This window comes from Phascolarctos cinereus, unplaced genomic scaffold (assembly GCF_003287225.1).
Source record: "Phascolarctos cinereus isolate Bilbo 61053 unplaced genomic scaffold, phaCin_HiC Scaffold_726;HRSCAF=1367, whole genome shotgun sequence".
Taxonomy (NCBI): domain Eukaryota; kingdom Metazoa; phylum Chordata; class Mammalia; order Diprotodontia; family Phascolarctidae; genus Phascolarctos; species Phascolarctos cinereus.
Window position 1 is genome coordinate 124,391,091 of NW_027556098.1, and position 20,135 is coordinate 124,411,225.

At 34.8% G+C, this 20,135-nt stretch overlaps 1 protein-coding gene across 1 annotated transcript in view; it reads left to right on the top strand.

Moving 5' to 3' along the window:
* The window catches only part of PPP2R3A (protein phosphatase 2 regulatory subunit B''alpha), a 135,748-nt gene that overhangs the window by 93,628 nt on the left and 21,985 nt on the right, over window positions 1-20,135 (top strand). The window contains 4 exon segments of the mRNA XM_020986095.2: window positions 11,784-11,832; window positions 14,682-14,771; window positions 16,115-16,290; window positions 16,864-16,982. Of these exon segments, the coding sequence (XP_020841754.1) occupies window positions 11,784-11,832; window positions 14,682-14,771; window positions 16,115-16,290; window positions 16,864-16,982 (434 nt within the window).

The following is a 20,135-nucleotide window of genomic DNA, read 5'->3' on the forward strand; positions in this document are numbered from 1 at the left end:
GGCCTAAATCTGTTTTCTGCCAAACTACTTTGAAGTCTTCTCAGAAGTTCTACCCCCCTCCCCTAGTAGTTTACATATTTTCAGTTTTCCAAACTATACACTATTGAACTGTTTCTCATTGGGAAATAAGTGATATACAAACTTAATTAGACTCTTCTGTCTAACTGGCCACAGAACATCCTTCACATTTCATCTGGTTACACTGGATGTACCCAAGCTATCTTGTTAAACAACATTATAAAGCCATAGTCATCAAAACTAGTTCACACTGAAGTATGAACTTGTAGATCATTAGAACAAACTAGTTAAGAAACAGAAACAATCAAAACAATAGCCCGATTTTTGGTAGATAACATTGAGTATAAATTACTAGGAGTCAGGACAACAACTGTTGTGTAAATTCAGAAACAATTGGGCAAAAATTTGGTTAGTCCACCAGCTTAAATGTTACCCATAAAGTAAAAGAAAATGCAGACCCCAAAAAAACCCAAGATGTAATAAAGTAAAAAAGTATGCCAGTCTGCATTCAGATGCCATCAGTTCTTTCTCTGAAAGTGGATGGCATTTTTCATCATAAGTCCTTCAGAATTGTCTTGGATCATTGTATTGCTGAGAATAGCTAAGTCATTCATTGATTATCATAAAATATTGCTGTTACTATGCACAGTGTTCTCCTTGTTCTGCTCATTTCACTTTGCGTAAGTTCATATAAGTCTTCTCAGGTTTTTCGGAAAGCATCCTGCTTTGTTATATATAACACAGTAGTATTCCATCACATTTACCACCACTTCTCAGTAATTCTGCAATTGATATGCATCACCTCAATTTCCAATTTCTTGCCACCACAAAAAAAGAGCTGCTATACATATTTTTGTACATATAGGTCCTTTTCCTTTTTTAAAAAATCTCTTTGGGATACAGACTTAGTAGTGCTGTTGCTGGGTCAAAGAGTGTGAACAGTTTTATAGCCCTTTGGGCGTAGTTCCAAATTGCTCTCCAGAATGGTTGGACCAGTTTACGACCCCATTAGTGTTTCTGCATCTCCTCCAACATTTGTCATTTTCCAAATGTCATATTAGCCAATCTGATAAGTATGAGATGGTACTTCAGAGTTGTTTTAATTTGTTTTTCACTAATCAGTAGTGATTTAGAGCATTTTTTTATATTACCACAGACAGCTTTCATTTCTTTTTCTGAAAACTGCCTATTCATATACTTTGATCATCTATCAATTGGGGAATGACTCATATTCTTATAAATTTGGCTCCATTCTCTATATATTTCAGAAATGAGGCCTTTATGAGAGAAATTTGCCATAAAGATTTTTTTCCTAGTTTTGTCCTTCCCTTCTAATCTTGGTCGCATTGGGTTTTTGGTGCAAAAACGTTTTTAAATTTGATATAATCAAAATTATCCATTTTATATCCTGTAATGCTCTCTATCTCTTTTTTGGTCATAAATTCTTCCTTTATCCATCCCTTAATAAGTAGGATCCTAATAAATAATTTCATCACTAATATGTTTATGATAGTTATGTCTAAATCATGTACCCATTTTGACCTTATCTCAGTATATGGTATGACATGTTGGTCTATACCTTGTAATTGTGTCCTTTTTTTTTTCCAGTTGTATCCAACTCTTTGTGACCCTATTTGGGGTTTTCTTGGCAAAGATACTGAAGTGATTTGCCATTTCCTTCTCCAGTTCATTTGACAGATGAGGAAACTGAGGCAAACAGGGTTAAGTGACTTGCCCAGAGTCACACAACTAGTAAATGTCTGAGGTCAGATTTGAACTCGGGGTTTTCCTGACTTCAGGCCTAGAACTCTATCCACTGTGTCACCTAGATGCCTATACCTTGTTCAGTTATTTCAATTGTGTCTGACTCTTCATGACCTTATTTGGGGTTTTTTGGGCAAAGATACTGGAGTAGTTTGCCATTTCCTTCTCCACAACTCATTTTACAGATAGGAAACTGCCTGTAACTAGTTTCTGCCAAACTGCTTTATAGTTTTCCAGCAGTTTTTATCAAATAGTGATTTCTTGTCCCAAAATCTTGGATCTTTGGGTTTGTCAAGTACTAGATCATTATAGTCATTTAGTACTATGTAAAATATTGTATACCTAATCTATTCCACTAATCTACCTCTCTGTTTCTTAGTCAGTACCAGATTAATCTGTTTTGATGATTACTGCCTTATAATATATTTTGAGGTCTGGTATAGCTAGGCTACTTTCCTTCACATTTATTGATTCCCTTAATAATACCTTTTGTTCTTCCAACTGAATTTTGTTGTTATTTTTTCTGACTCTATAATTTTTCAGTAGTTTGATTGCTGTGGCACTGAATAAGTAAATCAATTTAGGTAGGATTGTCATTTTTATTATATTGGCTCGACCTGCCTAAGATCAATGAATATTTTTCCAGTTGTTTAGATTTTGCTTTATTTGTGTGAAAAGTATTTTATAGTTGTGTTCATATAATATCTGGGTTTGTCTTAGCAGGTAGACTTCCAAGTATTTTATATTGACTGTAGTTATTTTAAATGGAATTTCTCTATCTCTTCCTGCTGGACTTTGTTGGTAACATATAGAAATGCTAATGATTGATGTGGGTTAATTTTGTATCCTGCAACTTTGCTGAGGTTGTTAATTATTTCAACTAGCTTTTTAGTTGATTCTCTAGGATTTTCTAAGTATACCATCATAGTTTGCAAAGAGTGATAGTTTTGTTTCTTCATTAGGTATTCTAATACTTTCAATTTCTTTTTCTTGTCTTATTTTTATAGTTTTCATTTCTAGAAAAGTACTAAATAATAGTGGTGATGATGGGCATCCTTGCTTCACCCTGTTCTTATTGGAAAAGCCTCTAACTTATCCTCATTACAGATGATGCTTGCTGATGGTTTTAGATAGATACTACTTACCATTTAAAGGAAAGCTCCATTTATTTCTATGGTTTCTAGTGTTTTTAATATGAATAAGTGCTGTATTTTGCCAAAAGCTTTTTCAGCATCTATTGAGATAATCATATGATTTTTATTGTTTTTGTTATTGTTATGTTCATTTACACTGATAGTTTTCCTAATATTGAACCAACCCTGCTCTCCTGGTATAAATCCCACCTGATCATAGTGTATGATCTTTGTGACATATTGCTTTAATCTCCTTGCTAGTATTTTATTTAAAAATTTTGCATCAGTATTCATTAGTGAAATTGGTCTATGGTTTTTTTTCTGTTTTTGTTCTTCGTGGTTTAGGTATCAGCACCATTTGTGTTGTAAAAGGAATTTGGTAGGACTTCTTCTTTGCTGTTTTTCCAAATAGTTTATATAGTATTAGAATTAATTTTTCTTTAAATGTTTGGCAAAATTCACTTGGGAATCCATCTAGTCCTGGGAATTTTTTCTTAGGAAGCTCACTAATGGCTTGTTCAGTTTCAACAGGCTTTTTCAAGTATTCTGTTTCCTCTTCTGTTAGTCTGGGAAATTTATATTTTTGTAGCTATTCATCTATTTGACTTATATTGTCAGATTTCTTGATATACAGTTGGGCAAAATAGCTCTTCATACTTGCTTTCATTTCACCTTCGTTGGTGAATTCACTCTTTTTATTTTTGATACTAACAATTTCATTTTCTTCATTTTTTAACTAAATCAACCAGTGGTTGATCTATTTTATTGGGTTGTTGGTTTTGTTTTTGTTTTTGTTTTTTTCATAAAACCAGTGCCTAGTTTTATTTGTTAGTTCAGTGGTTTTGTTACTTTCAGTTTTATTAATCAGTCTTTTGATTTTCAAGATACCCAACTTGGCATATAATTGGGGCTTTTTAATTTGTTCTTTTTCTAATTTTTTAATTGAATGCTTGGCTCATTAATCTGATCTTTTTCTATTTTATTGATGTAAGCTAATAGAAATAGAAATTTTCCCCTAAGTACTACTCTGGCTGCATCCCAGAAATTTTGGCATGTTGTCTCATTGTTGTCACTCTCTTTAATGAAGTCATTCTTTCTACGATTTATTCTTTGGCCTACTCATTTTTTAGGATTAGATTATTTAGTTTCCAATTAATTTTCAGTTTATGCTTCCATAGGCCTTCATTGAATATAATTTTTATTGCATTATGATCTGAAAATGAGACATTTAATATTTCTGATTTTCTGCATTTGGTTGTGAGGTTTTTATGTCATAATACATGGTCAGTTTTTGTGAAGGTACCATGTACAGCTGAGAAAAAGGTATACTCCTTTCTATTTCCATTCATTTTTTTCCAAAATTCTATTATATTTAACTTTTCTAAAATTCTATTCATCTCCTTAACTTCTTATTTATTTTATGGTTGAATTTATCTAGTTCTGAGAGAGGAAAGTTGAGGTCCACTAGTATGGTTTTATGGTCTATTTCGTAACTCATTTAGCTTTTTCTTTAAGAAATTGTATGTTTTTTGGGAGGGAGGGGGAGAAAAATTTAAAACTCAAAATCTTGTGGAAGTGATTGTTGATAAATCAAAATAAATTAATAAAAAATAAATAAATTTTTAAAAAAAGAAATTGGATGCTTTGCCATTTGGTGAATATATGTTTAGTATTGATATTATTTAATTGTCTATGGTGCTTTTTCCCTGCTTGTCTCTTTTAATTTAGTCTATTTTTGCTGTTGCTTTCTCTGAGATCATGATTGCTATCCCTGCTATTTTTACCTCAGCTGAAGCCTAATGGATTCTGCTCCAGGCTCTCGTTTTAACTCTGTGCATGTTCCTCTGTTTCAAATGTGTTTCTTGTAAGCAACATATTGTTGAATTCTGGGTTTTGATCCATTCTGCTATTTGCTTCCATTTTATGGGTGAGTTCATCCCATTCACATTCACAGTTAGGATTATTAATTGTGGATTACCCTCCATACTATTTTTCTCCCTGTTTATCCTTCTTTCATTTTTTACCCTGCCCCCCTTCAAAAGTCTGTTTTCCTTCTGACCATTGCCTTCCTTAACCTGCCCTCCCTTCTATCAGCCCTCCTCCTTTTCCTCTTCCTCCCCTCCTACTTCCCTGTAGTGTAAGACAGATTTCTATACCCAGTTGAGTATGTATGTTATTCCCTATTTGAGTCAATTCTAGTGAGAGTAAGATTCAAGCATTGCCCACAAACACCAACCATCTTCCCCTTCATTGTAAAAGCTCTTCCTCTCACACCCCTTTTATGTGAAATAGTTTCCCCTTTCCTTCTTCCTCCCTCTTCCCATCCTTCTTTCTTACCCCTTCATTTTATTTTTTTGTTTTTGTTTTGTTATTGTTTGCTAGGCAGCTGGGTCAAGTGACTTGCCCAGGGTTATATAGCTAGTAAGTGTCAAGTGTCTGAGGCCAGATTTGAACTCAGGTCCTCCTGACTCTAGGGCCAGTGCTCTATACACTACGCCACCTAGCTGCCCCCTAATTTTATTTTTTAAATCATCCCATCATAGTCATCTCACACCTGTGCCTCTATGCTATGTATACTTCTTCTAACTGCCCTGATAATGATAAAGTTCTTAGATGTTACAAGTATCATCTTCCCATCCATATAGGAATGCAAACAGTTTAACCTTACTGATTCCCTTATTTCTCTTTCATATTTAACTTTTTTATGCTTCTCTTGAGTCTTGTATTTCAAAGTCAGATTTTCTACTCAACTCTAGTCTTTTCATCAGGAATGCTTAAAAATTCTCTATTTCATTAAATATGCATTTCCCCCCAAAAGATTGTAGCCAGTTTTGCTAGATTCTTGGTTGTAATCCTAGCTCCTTTGCCTTCTAGAATAACATTCCAAACCCTCTGATCCTTTAATGTGGAAGCTGCTAAATCTTGTATGATCCTGACTCTGGCTCCAAAATATTTGAATTGTTTCTTTCTAGCTGTTTGCAGTATTTTCTCCTTGACCTGGGAGCCCTGGAATTTGGCTTATAATATTCCTGAGAGTTTTCATTTTGGGATGTCTTTTAGGAGGTGATCAGTGGATTCTTTCAATTTCTATTTTACCTTCTGGTTCTAGGATATTGAGGCAGTTTTCCTTGAAAGATGATGTCTAGGCTCTTTTTCTGATTATGGCTTTCAGGTAATACAATAATTTTTAAATTATCTCTTCTCAATCTATTTTCCAGGTCAGTTGTTTTTCCAATGAAATATCTCACATTTTCTTCTATTTTTTCATTCTTTTCATTTTGTTGACCATTTGACTCTTAGTCCCTTAGTTAAACCACCTAACACTTAGTTCCTTAGTTCCCTCTTCTGTACAGGGGGGATAATAATAGCACCTACCTCACAAGGTCATTGATGTCAAATGTAGTAACACAAATATAAAGCACTTTGCAAAACTTAAAGCATTATATAAATGTCAGCTCTCGTGATCATAATCATCATCGTGATTATTAATTTATTCCTATCATCATCTTCATCATCATCATTGTTATTATTATCAGTTTCACTCCCTTTTTCACAGTACCTATCAGAGAGCCAGCTGCAAAGTGAATTCAGTTTTGTGGCGCCACGTATGCAAAACTACCCACTTTAGCTATCTAAAAAGAGACAAAAGGCCGCTAACTGGTTCAGCCTACTTTTCAAGGGCAAAAGCTCTGTAAGATTTCCTAGTTGATTTTACTCTGCAACTGACAAAAACTCTACATTTCCCCCATTAGACCACACCCTCATTAACAGTTGTTCTAATGATTCATTAGCTTGCTCTAAACTTCTACAATCTTTCAAGTTCTTTGGTGGTAAAAGGCCTTCTATTCTGTCTCTCCTCAGAGTGTAGCATCCCTAGAGGTACTAGTGAGGTACCTCAGAGGCTCTCTTCCCATTGGCTTTGCTTCCATACCTCATCTTCACTTGCTTCATTCTCTCCCCTTATAGCCATAATCCTAATAGGGTTTGATTTATTCTTCAGGGAAACCTCTGGGTCAGAGTTCCTGCTTCCCAAGTATAGTCTATATTTGTTATTATATGTATTGTCAGTACCTATTCCTATAAATTTTGCCCTTTTCACTTGTGCTGTTACTAGATTCAAAGCATAGGCTTCAAAAATCAAATCATTTACCTCTACGCCATGGGAGGACGATTTATTTTCATTTTCCTTACAATGGCAATCCACTATTAAAACCATTAATAAGATTTAAAGATTATTTCGTTTTGCCATTTTTTTTTTGCTTTCCCTCTTATTCTCCTTAAACATCCTTCAAGCTAACCCTACAGGATAAATGAAACTTTGCATCCTATCCAACTGAGAGGGGTCTCTTCATATCCCTAACAAGGCTCTGGTCACAGGATTCTTCTAGGATCCTATATCTGACTGTCCAGTGGACCGTGGCTCCCTTTCTTCCTCACACCCTTCCCCCCACATTACCAGTGAATTTAACCACAAAATCTTTGTAAATAAAAACACCAACTACTCAGGGCTGTACAATGAAGTGCTTCAGGCTTGAAATTAGAATGGAAGGAGGGACTCTTGGGCCATAAAATGTAACAAAAGTAACTTGTGATGAGATTTTAAAAGATACAGTTCCCATGTAAATCCAAATAAAATGCTACTCTCTGTACCTACATAACCTTTGCATTTACTACAAGTCTGCAGCGCTGAATCAGAAAGGTGTCCCCCTGCAGGATGACTGGAATTTCCCCAGAACTTTTAGGGCACTAATTGCCTATATATTCTTCTCTTACCTCCAATCCATTCTAGCCATTACTGTCAATGACCATGTAATTCCTCTAATCAACCAACTCCAGTGGCTTCTTATTGCCTCTAGGATAAAATACACACTATTTTGTCTAGCTTTTAGAGCTCTATGGCACAGTAAACAGATTGCCAATCCTGGAATGAGGAGGACCTGAATTCAAATTCAGCCTCAGACCCTTAATAGCTATGTGACCCTGAGCAAGTCACTTAACCTGTTGGCCTCAGTTTCCTCATCTGTTAAATGAGCTGGAGAAGGAAATGGCAAACCATTCCTGTATCCTTGTCAAGAAAACCCGAAATGGGGTCACAGAGAGTGAAACACTACTGAAACAACTAAACAAAAACAAAACAACTTGCCTTTCCAGCTGCAACAGATACATGTTCTCCAATGTACTCCAACAACTTTAATCCAAAAAAATGGATATTATCTGTGTTCCTTACTCACAGAAAACTTCATCTTCATGGAGTCTCCCTGCCTTTGCTCCTGACCTTCATGCTTAGAATACATTCCCTTCTTACCTTTACCTCACTGAGTCCTTCTCTTCCTTTAAAGATGCAACACTATATTTTGCATGAAGCCTTTCCTAGTCCCTGTGATCACTAGTGTCCTCCCTCCCAAACTACCTTGTTTTTAACTACTTTGTATATGTTTATTAAATTTATATTTCTGCAGAATATTTTTATATGTATTTATTGGCTCCCCTCATTAGAATGTAAGCTCATAGCAACCAGAGATTATTTCATTCTTTGTACTTCAGCTTAATGCCTGCCTCATAGTAAGTTCTTAATACATTTTGATTGATTGATAGGCTGGAACTTTTATTCTTCAAGAGGCAGAGAAGACAATCCAATGATTCAAACCCTACTCCCCCAGTCAGCCAAAACTCAAGGACAATCTCCTTTCCCCCTTAAAGGGAAGCCAGTTAAGTTGACACGCCTACCACATATGGCTAAGAGGATAGTTCTTAACCAAGGGAGGGACAGAGAAAATCAGAAAAGACAAAACAGCTAGTTTTGGTTACATAAAATCAGAGGGCTTTTGCACCAATAAAATTAATGAATGTAGAATGAAAAGAGAATTGTAGGATGAAAGAAACACTTATTGTCAGTCATTGTTGTTAAACCTGATACCTCATGATATATAGGGAACTGACACAAATGCATGACATCAAGAGCCATTCTCTCATAGATAAGTGATCAAAGGATCTTAACATAGATTTCAAAAAAATTATAAACTATACGTGGCCATTTGGAAACATGTTACAAATCACTCATAGTCAAAGAAATGATTGGTTAATTTTGCCTTATAACATGCAATTTGGCAAAGTTGAGCAAAATTGGTCAATGTTAAAGGGGCTGTGGGAAGACAAGTATACTAAAACACTATTGGGGGAATTATGAATTGGTCATTCATAAATTTGGATTTATGCAAAAAAAAAAAAAGGAGGGGGCCTAACCTGGCCATACCTCTCAACCAGTGATCCTGCTACTGGATATGTACCAAGTAGTGAACTGGAGCCAGCTTGTACTAGCTCAAGACGGCCAATTGTTAAATTTGCAGTGTGAGCATTTATACCTCAGAAATCAGCAAACTGTAAAAATCAGGGCTTGGTTTATTGTTTTGTCGATTTTTAGACTGAAGAAAGTAATGGAAAAAATGTTAATAATGCAGATTAAATTTAAAAGTGCATTCTGGTGGATACTTTTGTCTTCCAGAAAGCCAGTTGTTAAACATTTATAAGCACGTCCCTGCATCTACCCCAAGGTAGTCAAAGCCAGAAACCAAGATCCAATATATGCCAAACTATTTGCAAACTCTTTATGGTAGGGAAGTAAACATGTAAACAAACCAAGTGTCTCTTGATTCAGGAGTTGTGGGGAAAAGGCTCTATAATATATTAATATAATGCAATAGTGATTTGCAGTTTAAAAATTATAAATATGAGAAATTCAGAGAAACATGGGAAAATTTATATAAGGTGATGCAGGATAAAATAAGTAAAACAAAAAAAACAAACCAGAACTTGTTCAGCCATTCCTCAGTTGATGGACATCCCCTCAATTTCCAGTTCTTTGCCACCACAAAAAAGAGCTGCTGTAAATGTTTTAGAACATACAGGTTCTTTTCCTTTTTCCCTGGTCACTTTGGGAAACAGACCTAATAATGGTATCGCTGGGTCAAAGGGTATGCACAGTTTTAATAACTCTTTGGGTGTAATTCCACCTTGCTTTTCAAAATGGATCAATTCACAGTCCCACCTACACTGTATTGGTATCCCAATTTTTCCACATCCCCTCCAATATGTCATTTTCCCCTTCTGTCATTTTAGCCAATCTTATAGGTATGAGATGATATCTCAAAGTTGTTTTAATTTGCATTTCTGTAATTCAATAATGATTAAAAGTATTTTTATATGACTAAATATGTGTGTATATATGCATATATATATATACACATATATATATTTTTTTGATTTCTTTATTTAAAAACTGCCTGTTTTTATCCTTTGACCATTTATCAATTGGGGAATAACTCATATTCATATAAATTTGACAAAGTTCTCTATATATTTAAAATATGAGACCTTTATCCAAGAAACTGTCTATAATTTTTTTCCTCCATTTTCTGCTTTCTTTCTAATTTTGGCTACATTGGTTTTATTTGTATAAAACCATTTTAATATGATCAGAGCTATCCATTTTATATCTCACAATGCTCTCTAATTCTTGTTTATTCATAAATTCTTCTCTTATTCATAAATGTGATAGGTAATGTGTTCCATATTCTTCTAATTTGCTTATGATATCTCCCTTTATGTCTAGATCTAGATTTCACCTTATCCTAGTAAGTAATGTGAGACATTGGTCTATACTCAGTTTCTGCCATATTGCTTTCCAGTTTTCCCGACAATTTTTACCAGTGAATTATTATCCCAGAACTTAAATCTTTAACTTTGTCAGATACAAGGTCACTATAATCACTTACTACTGTGTCTTGTATGTCTACTTCTGCTGATCCACCTTTCTGTTTCTTAGCCAGTACCAGATAGTTTTGATAATTACTGCTTTCTAAAATAGTTTAAGAGCTGGTACTGCTAAACCTCCTTCCTTTACTTTTTTTTTCCATTAATTCCTTTGATATTCTTGACCGTTTGTTCTTCTAAATAAATTTTGTATTCTTCTAGCTCAATAAAATACTTTTTGGTAGTTTAATTGGAATGACATTAAATAAGAACATTAGTTGAGGCAGAATTGTCATTTTTGTTATATTCCATATGCTTTTAAATGTCTGTCCAAGGACCCATGCTATAAATTCCTGCCCAAGTTTAATTCCTGGAAAGTAATATTGCTGATGTGTGCTTTCTCTTATTAAAGAGCAAAAATTAAGTCACAGATATCTTTCCCTTAGAAATCAAAAAACCTAGAACCAAATTTATTGTGCACATATTGCCAGTCTACTCAGTTATGAAACCTGAACGCATCTATTTCTTCTTTCTTTAGATGGCCTCCTGTTTTGCCTTTGAATACGTTAAGTTGCATTGTTTTAATATCATATCAAGATCTTTTGGAAATAGGTAGAGTGAAAATCCTGCATAAATATGCTGTGTACTGCCTCTTTTTTTTTTTACTCATTCATGACTAGTGATATTTCAAGAAAGAACTTTCATGAAAGATATTTCATGCTAAAGAATGAAAAAATGCCATTCTTTTTACCAATGGGTTAATAATTAGCTGTGTTAGACAAGTTCCTTTGTGTGTACCTCAACATAAATATTACTATATATCCCAATATTACTGCAGTCACAATACACACATCCCTGCCTTCTTCAGTCTGCCCAGTTTTCCATGATGATGTTTTGATCTTTAAATAAAGATCTTTGATTAGGAGTTTGAGTTGTAAGAGAGAATGGGCTTGTAGGTCTAATCGTGTTCTTGTTAAGCATTGTTAGAGTTTAACTTAAAGCCTTTACCAGTAGCAGAGAAGTGCTATAGTTTGTCTACGATGCTTGCACAGTCTACAATTCTGTAGCAAGATGAACATAGATTTATGAATTCTAATTCTGTTCTTCACTCATTTTCAGCATCATCAAATAGGATTATTGAAAGAATATTTTCTGGAGCAGTGACAAGGTAAGATAATACTTCAGGGATTTCATTAAGCACTTTACAAATTCTTGTTGACCGAACTGTAAGTTTGGGAAAGAATAAAGTGGCAGTAGTCAGAACTGTAACAGCCATTCAATAGTCATAGTGCCATGTTGTGAGGAAAAGTATCCCACTTCCTTTCTTATCAATATTTTCCAAGATAGAATATTGGACTATATTTCTTTAGATTTCTTTAAATATGTTAAGCAATAAATTTTAAAATTCATAGGGAAATTTTCATTATTCTTAATGTTGAGTCTCTTTGCTCCCTATATTTCCTTCCCTGCCTGACTTACTTTACCTATTCAACATCTGAAATTTAAAATTTTTTAATTTTATTAAAGAAAAAAGCATCACTTAAATAGTAAACTGCTAATAATGGAAAAAGGACCTCATTATAACAGGGTCCATAACTATGGCTCAATTCATGTCCAAAAATATTTATCATAAATACCTAATGAAAACAGATATCCTATAATTTATGTTTCAGTTCTATCCAGGGTTCAATCAACAGTTGACAAACATTTATTAAGTGTCTACTCTGTGCCAGACACCATGCTAGGGCCTGGGAATACAAAGTTGAAACAGTCCCTACTCTCAAGCTGGCATTTAATAAGAGGGTAATGTAGGAGAGAAACAACGTATACACATAACACAATAGAGAAACTATGTTCAAAATAAAAACAAGATTATTTGTCGGGGGAATGGACTTGAACCTGGAGAAATCAGGAAAGGCTTCATATAGAAGGTGAGCTTAGCTTTTAAGGAAGCTAGATTTCTAAGAGGTAGAGGTGACAAGGAAGCACTTTCCATGACTAGGAGGCAGCTATTGCAAAGGCATGCAGTTGGGAGATGTTGTGCCACGTGTGAAGAACCAAAACCACCCATAAACTTATGTAATATGGATAAGACAAGAAAAGTAGATTAGGCCAAATTATGATTTTAAATGCCAAAATGAAGAATTTATAACTGAGGTCATAGAGATTTGTTGTTGTTCAGTCATTTTCTGTTGTATCTGATGCTTCCTGACCCCTTTTGGGGTTATCTTGGCAAAGATATTGGAGTGGTTTGCCATTTCCTTCTCCAGCTCATTTTACAGATGAGGAAACTGAGGCAAACAGAGTTAAATAACTTTCCCAGGGTCACACAGCTAGTAAATGTCTGAAGGCAGATTTGAACTCAGGAAGACAACTCTTCCTGACTCCAAGCTCAGCACTCTATCCACTGCGCCACCCAGTTCCCCTCGCTACTTCCTAAACTACTTTGTATTTAACTATTTTTTATATATTTCTGTTCAACTTTATATTTAGGCTATATTTTTTCAATCAATAAACAAGCATTTATTAAGCACCTTCTATATATCAGATATTGTACTGGGAACTGGAAATATAAAGACTATAATAATAGTCCCTGCCTTCAAGAAGCTTCCATTCTGGGCTATATATATTTTTATAAACATTTATTGCCTCTCCCATTGGAATGTAGATTTACTGTAGGAAGGAACTGTTTATTTGCACTTATATCCCCAATGCCTGGCATAGTACTGGTTACATAGTAGATGCTTAATAGATACTTGTTGATTGACAGTGAGACTAGGCCTGCATATGTAGACTTAGCAATCTTTAGCATAAAGATGAGAATTAAACCCATGTAAGCTGATGAGGTCACTGTTAGTTTAGAGAATGAAGGAAAAAGGGTACACAGTTGAGGTTTATAATCTGAATGATCATCCATCAGAGACCAAGGAGTGAATGGATAGGAATAAGGAAAAGAGAGAGTATTGCCACGAAGAGCCATGGAAGAGAGAGCATCCAGCAGAGCTCTGCTCTACACAGAAATGAGAGTAGCTCATCTGAAAGGGGCCATCGAAAGAAGTGTTGCTGCCTATTGTCTTTATTTTCTCTTAGTTATCTTGGTGGCTTCCTTATCAACGTATTCCTAAAGGTACTTTTCTTTTTTGAAACTCTGGAACCATTGCTCTTAAGCTTCACAACTTAAAAAGGACATGAGAGTCTGGTTAACTACAGTGGGCTAATCTTCCCTTTGGAATATTTAAAGAGCTGCAGTTATGGTCAGCCTCTTTCTAAGCCAGTTCACTATACTCTTTTCCATAGATGATTTTTGTTAACAAGAAGCACTATGTAAGAAAGTAAGAAGGGCTAAGTAGTGACCCAACCCCCTTGCTCAAATTCAATTTTTAAAAAAAATTCCTTTACAGAATCTGAGTTAAAAGCTGTTGCAGAGGCTGACCAAGATGGATGGTAAATGGCCATCCAGCGTCCACTTCAAATCTCCAGTGAGAGTGAACCAAATTGTTTGAGGTAGCCCCTTCCCATATGGACAGCTTTGTTAAATATCCTTGTAACCTATGGCCCAGAACCCCCAAAACCGCACTCATATGGACCAGCTTCATCCTAGGGGCCCACTCCAAAGACATTTTCTTTCTTTGTACTAGCATTCAAGGTACCAAATGCATATTGAGTTAAGCAGCCTTTATCTCACCCCACAGAAAATGCAAAAGAAAGAGAGGGAAGGAGGAAGGAAAGAAGTAGTGGTCTATTCTGCATACCATTTGGCTCTAAAATGAAGATTAATTTTTCTTTAGAATTTAATATTTGCTAATGCCTATGAGTCTTAATTTCTAAGTCTTAGCAAATAGGTTAAACCACTCATTGGAACATTAACCTAAAGTATATCCATTTTGCTAATTTAAATGTTCCTGAAACAGAATTACAGACCTTCCACAGAAAAATGTTACTGTGACTCCTGAATGTCATCCCACTGAATTTATCTAAGATACTGCCTTGAAAATTTCACTTACATATCTTTTTTAGGGGGAATGTTGTGCAAAAAGAGGGAAGAATGAGCTATGCAGATTTTGTATGGTTTCTGATCTCTGAAGAAGACAAAAGAAATCTGACAAGGTATGATTTCTAAGTTACCATTCTGGGCTACCTTATTGTGCTTAACACAGTTTTAGAGTTGAAACTTGCTGAAACACTGTATTTGAAGTTACTTGAAAGAGAAACAAAACAATATAGCAATATAGATATGACATAATTTTATAGTATTTGACTACCCATCCTAATAAGAAACTAATCAAAAACATTTCTACAGAGACCATTCACTTGCATAGGGAATTGGGTATGAAAGAATGAAAAGGCATTTGTAAAGTAGTTGCTTTGTGCTAAGTACTTTGCTAGGGCTACAAGTACAAAGTGAGAGAATTATTGCCTTCAAGGAACTTGTAATAAGAGAGAACAAAACATAACAGAATAATAGTGAGAGTGGGAGGTTTGGTTTGGGATGTCAGGGGATTATGATAGGGGACTTAATTGGCACATTCTTTGCATTAGCAAGGTCAGTATTGTTTTGATTACAGTTCCAAATCCAGAAAGGGGTGTGAGGGATGTTAGGAGAGATGTCAAAGTCTACTGATCTAGTGGGGTGCAGAGGCAGGTAACATGGATAGCCTAAAATAATGGTCCAAGTGGACTGTGAATTATAGCTGGGGCTAGCTAGCTAGAGGAGGGCACATGAGGAATTCACCAATCACAACCCCCGAGGCCCCAGGGTAAGAGATTCAAAACTGAGAGGATCAAGTCTCCCAAGAAGGGACAGCGGCAGATGGCAGAGTCTAGTGATCCAGAGATAGAGCAAATGAAAAGAAAGTGGCTGGTCTGGAAACAGAATAATGTATAATGCAGATTTTATTTCTTTTACAATGTATATAGATCCTATTTTTGCCTATATTATATAAAAACAAAGCACAGTTTTAAACATCTTTAAAAGCAATATCCTGTAAAAGGCCATAAAATGCCATTATTCCATGAAAGTAGACCTTTTTCTCTACAAAAACATGTATATTAATTACTTTTATACTTATTACTCTCAACTAGAAATGAAATGAGGGTTTTAAAACATTTATGCTTTCCAGATTTAAAATAGGAATTTAAATCTTTTAAATAGTTACATAAAACTGAATAATGTACTTCATAATTTTGTATTTTTAAGTTGCCTACTCATAATATTAAAACATTTTAATTTACTCTTTTAAAAGCTAAATTAAGTTGCTTTTTACTTACATGATTCTCAATTAATTGTTTTTCCTATGGAACACTGTCCCTTGCTTAAAAGATTCCCAATCCCTGCATTATAATTTTGTGTGTGCAGAAATATAAATAAATTAACAAAGAACATTGAGTACTTCAGAAATTGATGCTATAAAGTAGTATATTTTATATTACAATTTTTTTTTATTTACTAGCATTGAATATTGGTTCCGCTGTATGGATTTGGATGGCGATGGTGTGCTCTCCATGTATGAACTTGAACATTTCTATGAAGAACAGTGTGAAAGAATGGAAGCCATGGGTATTGAACCATTGCCATTCCATGACTTGCTCTGCCAGATGCTTGACCTGGTGAAGCCAGAACTTGATGGTAATACCAATTTATTGTACACCCTGTCCATTTACAGTTTTAACTATTAATGACAGATTTTATATAATCTTTTAAATTCTCAAAATGCTTTATATACATTATTACATTTAAGCTTTACAACAGTCTTAAAAGGTAAATAGCACAAATTGTTTTGCAGATGAGGGAACTGGGGCTTGGAAAAGCTAAATCATGGGTTCAGTTTACACTCGAGTAAAGCAAAAATCCAAATTTACGTCTTGTGATTTTGAACCTGTCGTTCTTTCTACTACACCAAATTTTATAGAACGTCTGTGTTGAACGTCATAACCCAAAATGACCCTAAACTGTTTAACTCCTCAAATTCTTCCTTAAAATATAAGTTTATTGAGGGCAGAGGTCTTTCATGTATTCTTTACCAAAGATAGCATTTCTAATACAATGTAAGTATGAACTAAAGCATTTGTAATAAATGTTCTGTCAGGAAAAATGGATTTTTATAACAATAAAACACGTACATATTGTTTTTAAACTGGACAAATTTTTTTTTCACTTGATAAGCGTTTGATGATATTACAGACTTTGCTCTTTATGCAGGCAAAATAACTCTCAGAGACCTGAAGAGATGCAGAATGGCTCATATTTTTTATGACACCTTCTTTAATCTGGAGAAATACCTGGACCATGAACAGAGAGATCCCTTTGCAGTGCAAAAGGTATCATTGTAATTTAATATTATTGCATCCAGCAATGTGATATAAGATCACAGGACCATATATTTAGGGCTGGAAAGTACCTTAGAGTCACATTATATAATTTTTCTTTGCCCCAAAAAGCCTATATTCTTTTTTAAAATAATTTTATTTTTGTTATTCTGAACTTGACTATATGCCTACAAGAACAGGAAAAGAGGACTATGTGTAAAACCAAAATTCTCTTACATACAGTTTGGGTTTATATACATAATAAATTCAACACATTAGTTTCAAAACTATCCTGACAAGCCTCTTCTTAAAAGAAGCAGCATATCATATCATAGCATTACATATCAACACACAGATTGAAAGCTCGGGTGAGGTCAGATAGGTGGAGGTGGAAGGTCCAAGTAAAATATCTGTCATGACAGCAAGCCCACATGTATTTAACTTAACTTATGAACAAGTTGCTTCAAAAAGAGATTTAGAAAAACTACCCTTCATAATAAATTGTTTTTCATATCTATAGGCTTATCAAAGAATTTTAGAGCTTATAATCCATCTAGTCAACAACTTTGGGGACCACTACATGGCACAATGGATAGAGCACCAGCCCCAAAGTCAGGAGGACCTGAGTTCAAATCTGGCCTCAGACCAAACACTTGATACTTACTAGATGTGTGACCCTGGGCAAGTCACAATCCCAATTGCCTAAAAAGAAAAAAAAAGAAAAACAAAACAAAACAACCCATCATACAGAAAATGAAGCTACGGGAAACAATTTGTCCATGATCACGCAACTGGTAATTGACAAAGGCACAAAACTAGACACTCATTCAGTATTCTTTCCACTACACCATGAAGCTAAAAAGTCAAATCACAACCATGAGTGTCATAGAATTCTGAGGTCTTTCAGACAAGTTTTACATTCTCTACAAATTTTATACCTTTGGAGATGCTAAAAACAGCATAAAAATAGATATTATTATGTCCAGATGACGAGCATCCTTCATAATTGAAAAAAATTATGAAAAAACAATTGAGTCAAGTTGTGAAAATAACTCAGCACATTCAAGTACCACACTAGTACATCACTGTAGTGTGGAGATAACCCTGGGTATACTAGTGGAATGCATTCTTTGGCAGTTTCTACCACACTAGAAAAGGTTTGAATGTTGAGTCCAATGATAAAATATGTCTGCTGTCCCAGGAAGAGCTATTGATGAAGTACCGAGAAGCTCATCATCAGAAGGTTGGCCACCAAAGAGGATGTTTTTGGCTTTTTGGCCACAGTAATCCATGAAATTTAAAATGTGAAAAAGACTCAGTCCATTATAAGCTCCTTCTTCCACACTGGCAGGGTAATGGCAGGGCCACAAATGGCAGGGGAAAGAGGGCACCAAGAATTACAATTTTTAGACTCCATGTAAAAATGTAACCTTTGTCCAACAATCAACAAATTTACATAATCCTGAAAGAAGACAGTCATATCCTTAATACATATCCTTGTAATAAATGAAAGTAGAAGACGTATGTCTAATGTTGGAACTACATGGAAGGGTGGCTAAAAGGTTCTCACCAAAAATTCAAATAAAAGAGTTGTCAGAGTTGGTTTTGTTCTGTACTAAAATGGAAGAAAATGATCATTTGATGAAACACGGGCTCATCTCACCTTATAGTACTCACAGTGATTATAGGGAAACTGAAGCAAACTGCTTATGAATATAAGAAAGTCCATGTATGAACATTCATTGCAAAGGTTGGAGAACTCGAGAAACTCTATGAAGAATCTTTCAGACTTAGTTGTCAAATATTAAATTATCAAAAGGACTAAAGATAAGACAACATATGTAATTAGAGCATTTCCAGCCCAACTTATTAAAACAACCTGAGTATATGAACTAACAGTTCTTAAAAGAATTGCAAACTATTAACAACTATATAAAAGAATGCTCCAAATCACTAACAAAATGCAAATTAAGGTAACTTGGAGGGGCAGGTAGGTGGTGCATCAGAAAGAGTACCAGCCCTGAAGTCAGGAGTAGCTGAGTACAAATCTGGCCTCAGACCAAACACTTGACACTTACCAGCTATGTGACCCTGGGCAAGTCACTTAACCCTAATTGCCTAAAATTTTTAAAAAGGCAAAAAAAAAAAGATGGAAAATTTTCTTTCTTTTTTATTATGAAGTTAACAGTCATCAACAAATATATTTCCACATACAGAAAAGAACAAGGGGTTGGTTTGTGTTAGACCCTTTGAATTTTCATGTACAGTTGTTTTTTTTAAGAATCATGCTGGACATTATTCTTTTGTTAATGTAACAGCCTTGGTTTTTTTGGTTGTCACCTGTCATTACATTACTAAAATCCCATAAGCTCTTTTTACATGAACTATCATCTAGCCAAATTTCAACCATCCTATATTTGTACAGTAGTTTGTTGGGTTTTTTGGGGGGGAGGGGGGAGTTTGAATCCCAGATGTAGGATTTTACATTTATTAAATATAACCTTACTAGATTTAACTCATTGTTCCAATCTGTCATCCACTGTAATCATTGTCCTCACCTCTAGTTTTGTGCTATTTGCAGATTTGATAACCATGCTATATAAAATCTTTATTCAATTGAATGAAACAACCCTTCAGCACTCCACTAAAGACCATCCTTCATATTTACCCCTTTAAATCAATTACCATTCCTGGGGTAGTCATTGATACTCTAGACCTACCTAACTGGACTTCTACCCCACCCACAATTCTCCATCTTAACTCAATCTAGCTGAATCAGCTATTTCCCTCCAGTGATACAGTCATCACATCAAATATTTTTTATCAAGTACCACTTACTACACAGTATTTTACAAGTTAATGAAATCAAGAGGAATTACTGGAGAGAACTAACTAAACATAAAAGAAAGACATCCAGTCCCTCAAGATCTAATTATGGTAATAAGCTATTTTTAGAATAAAAATATTTGTACAGAAGTACAGAGAAATCTGTTGTGTGAATCCAGCCAAAGCTGGATTAAAAGTGATCAAAAATTAAGAATTCCTTCACAGGATAATTCAGTACCTTGATGGATCCATGATTTCACTGATGTGATACTCGCTGCAAAACTCTAAATTACAGTCTCCCCAAGCATTCTCATCCTTTTAAGATTCTTACACACAGCC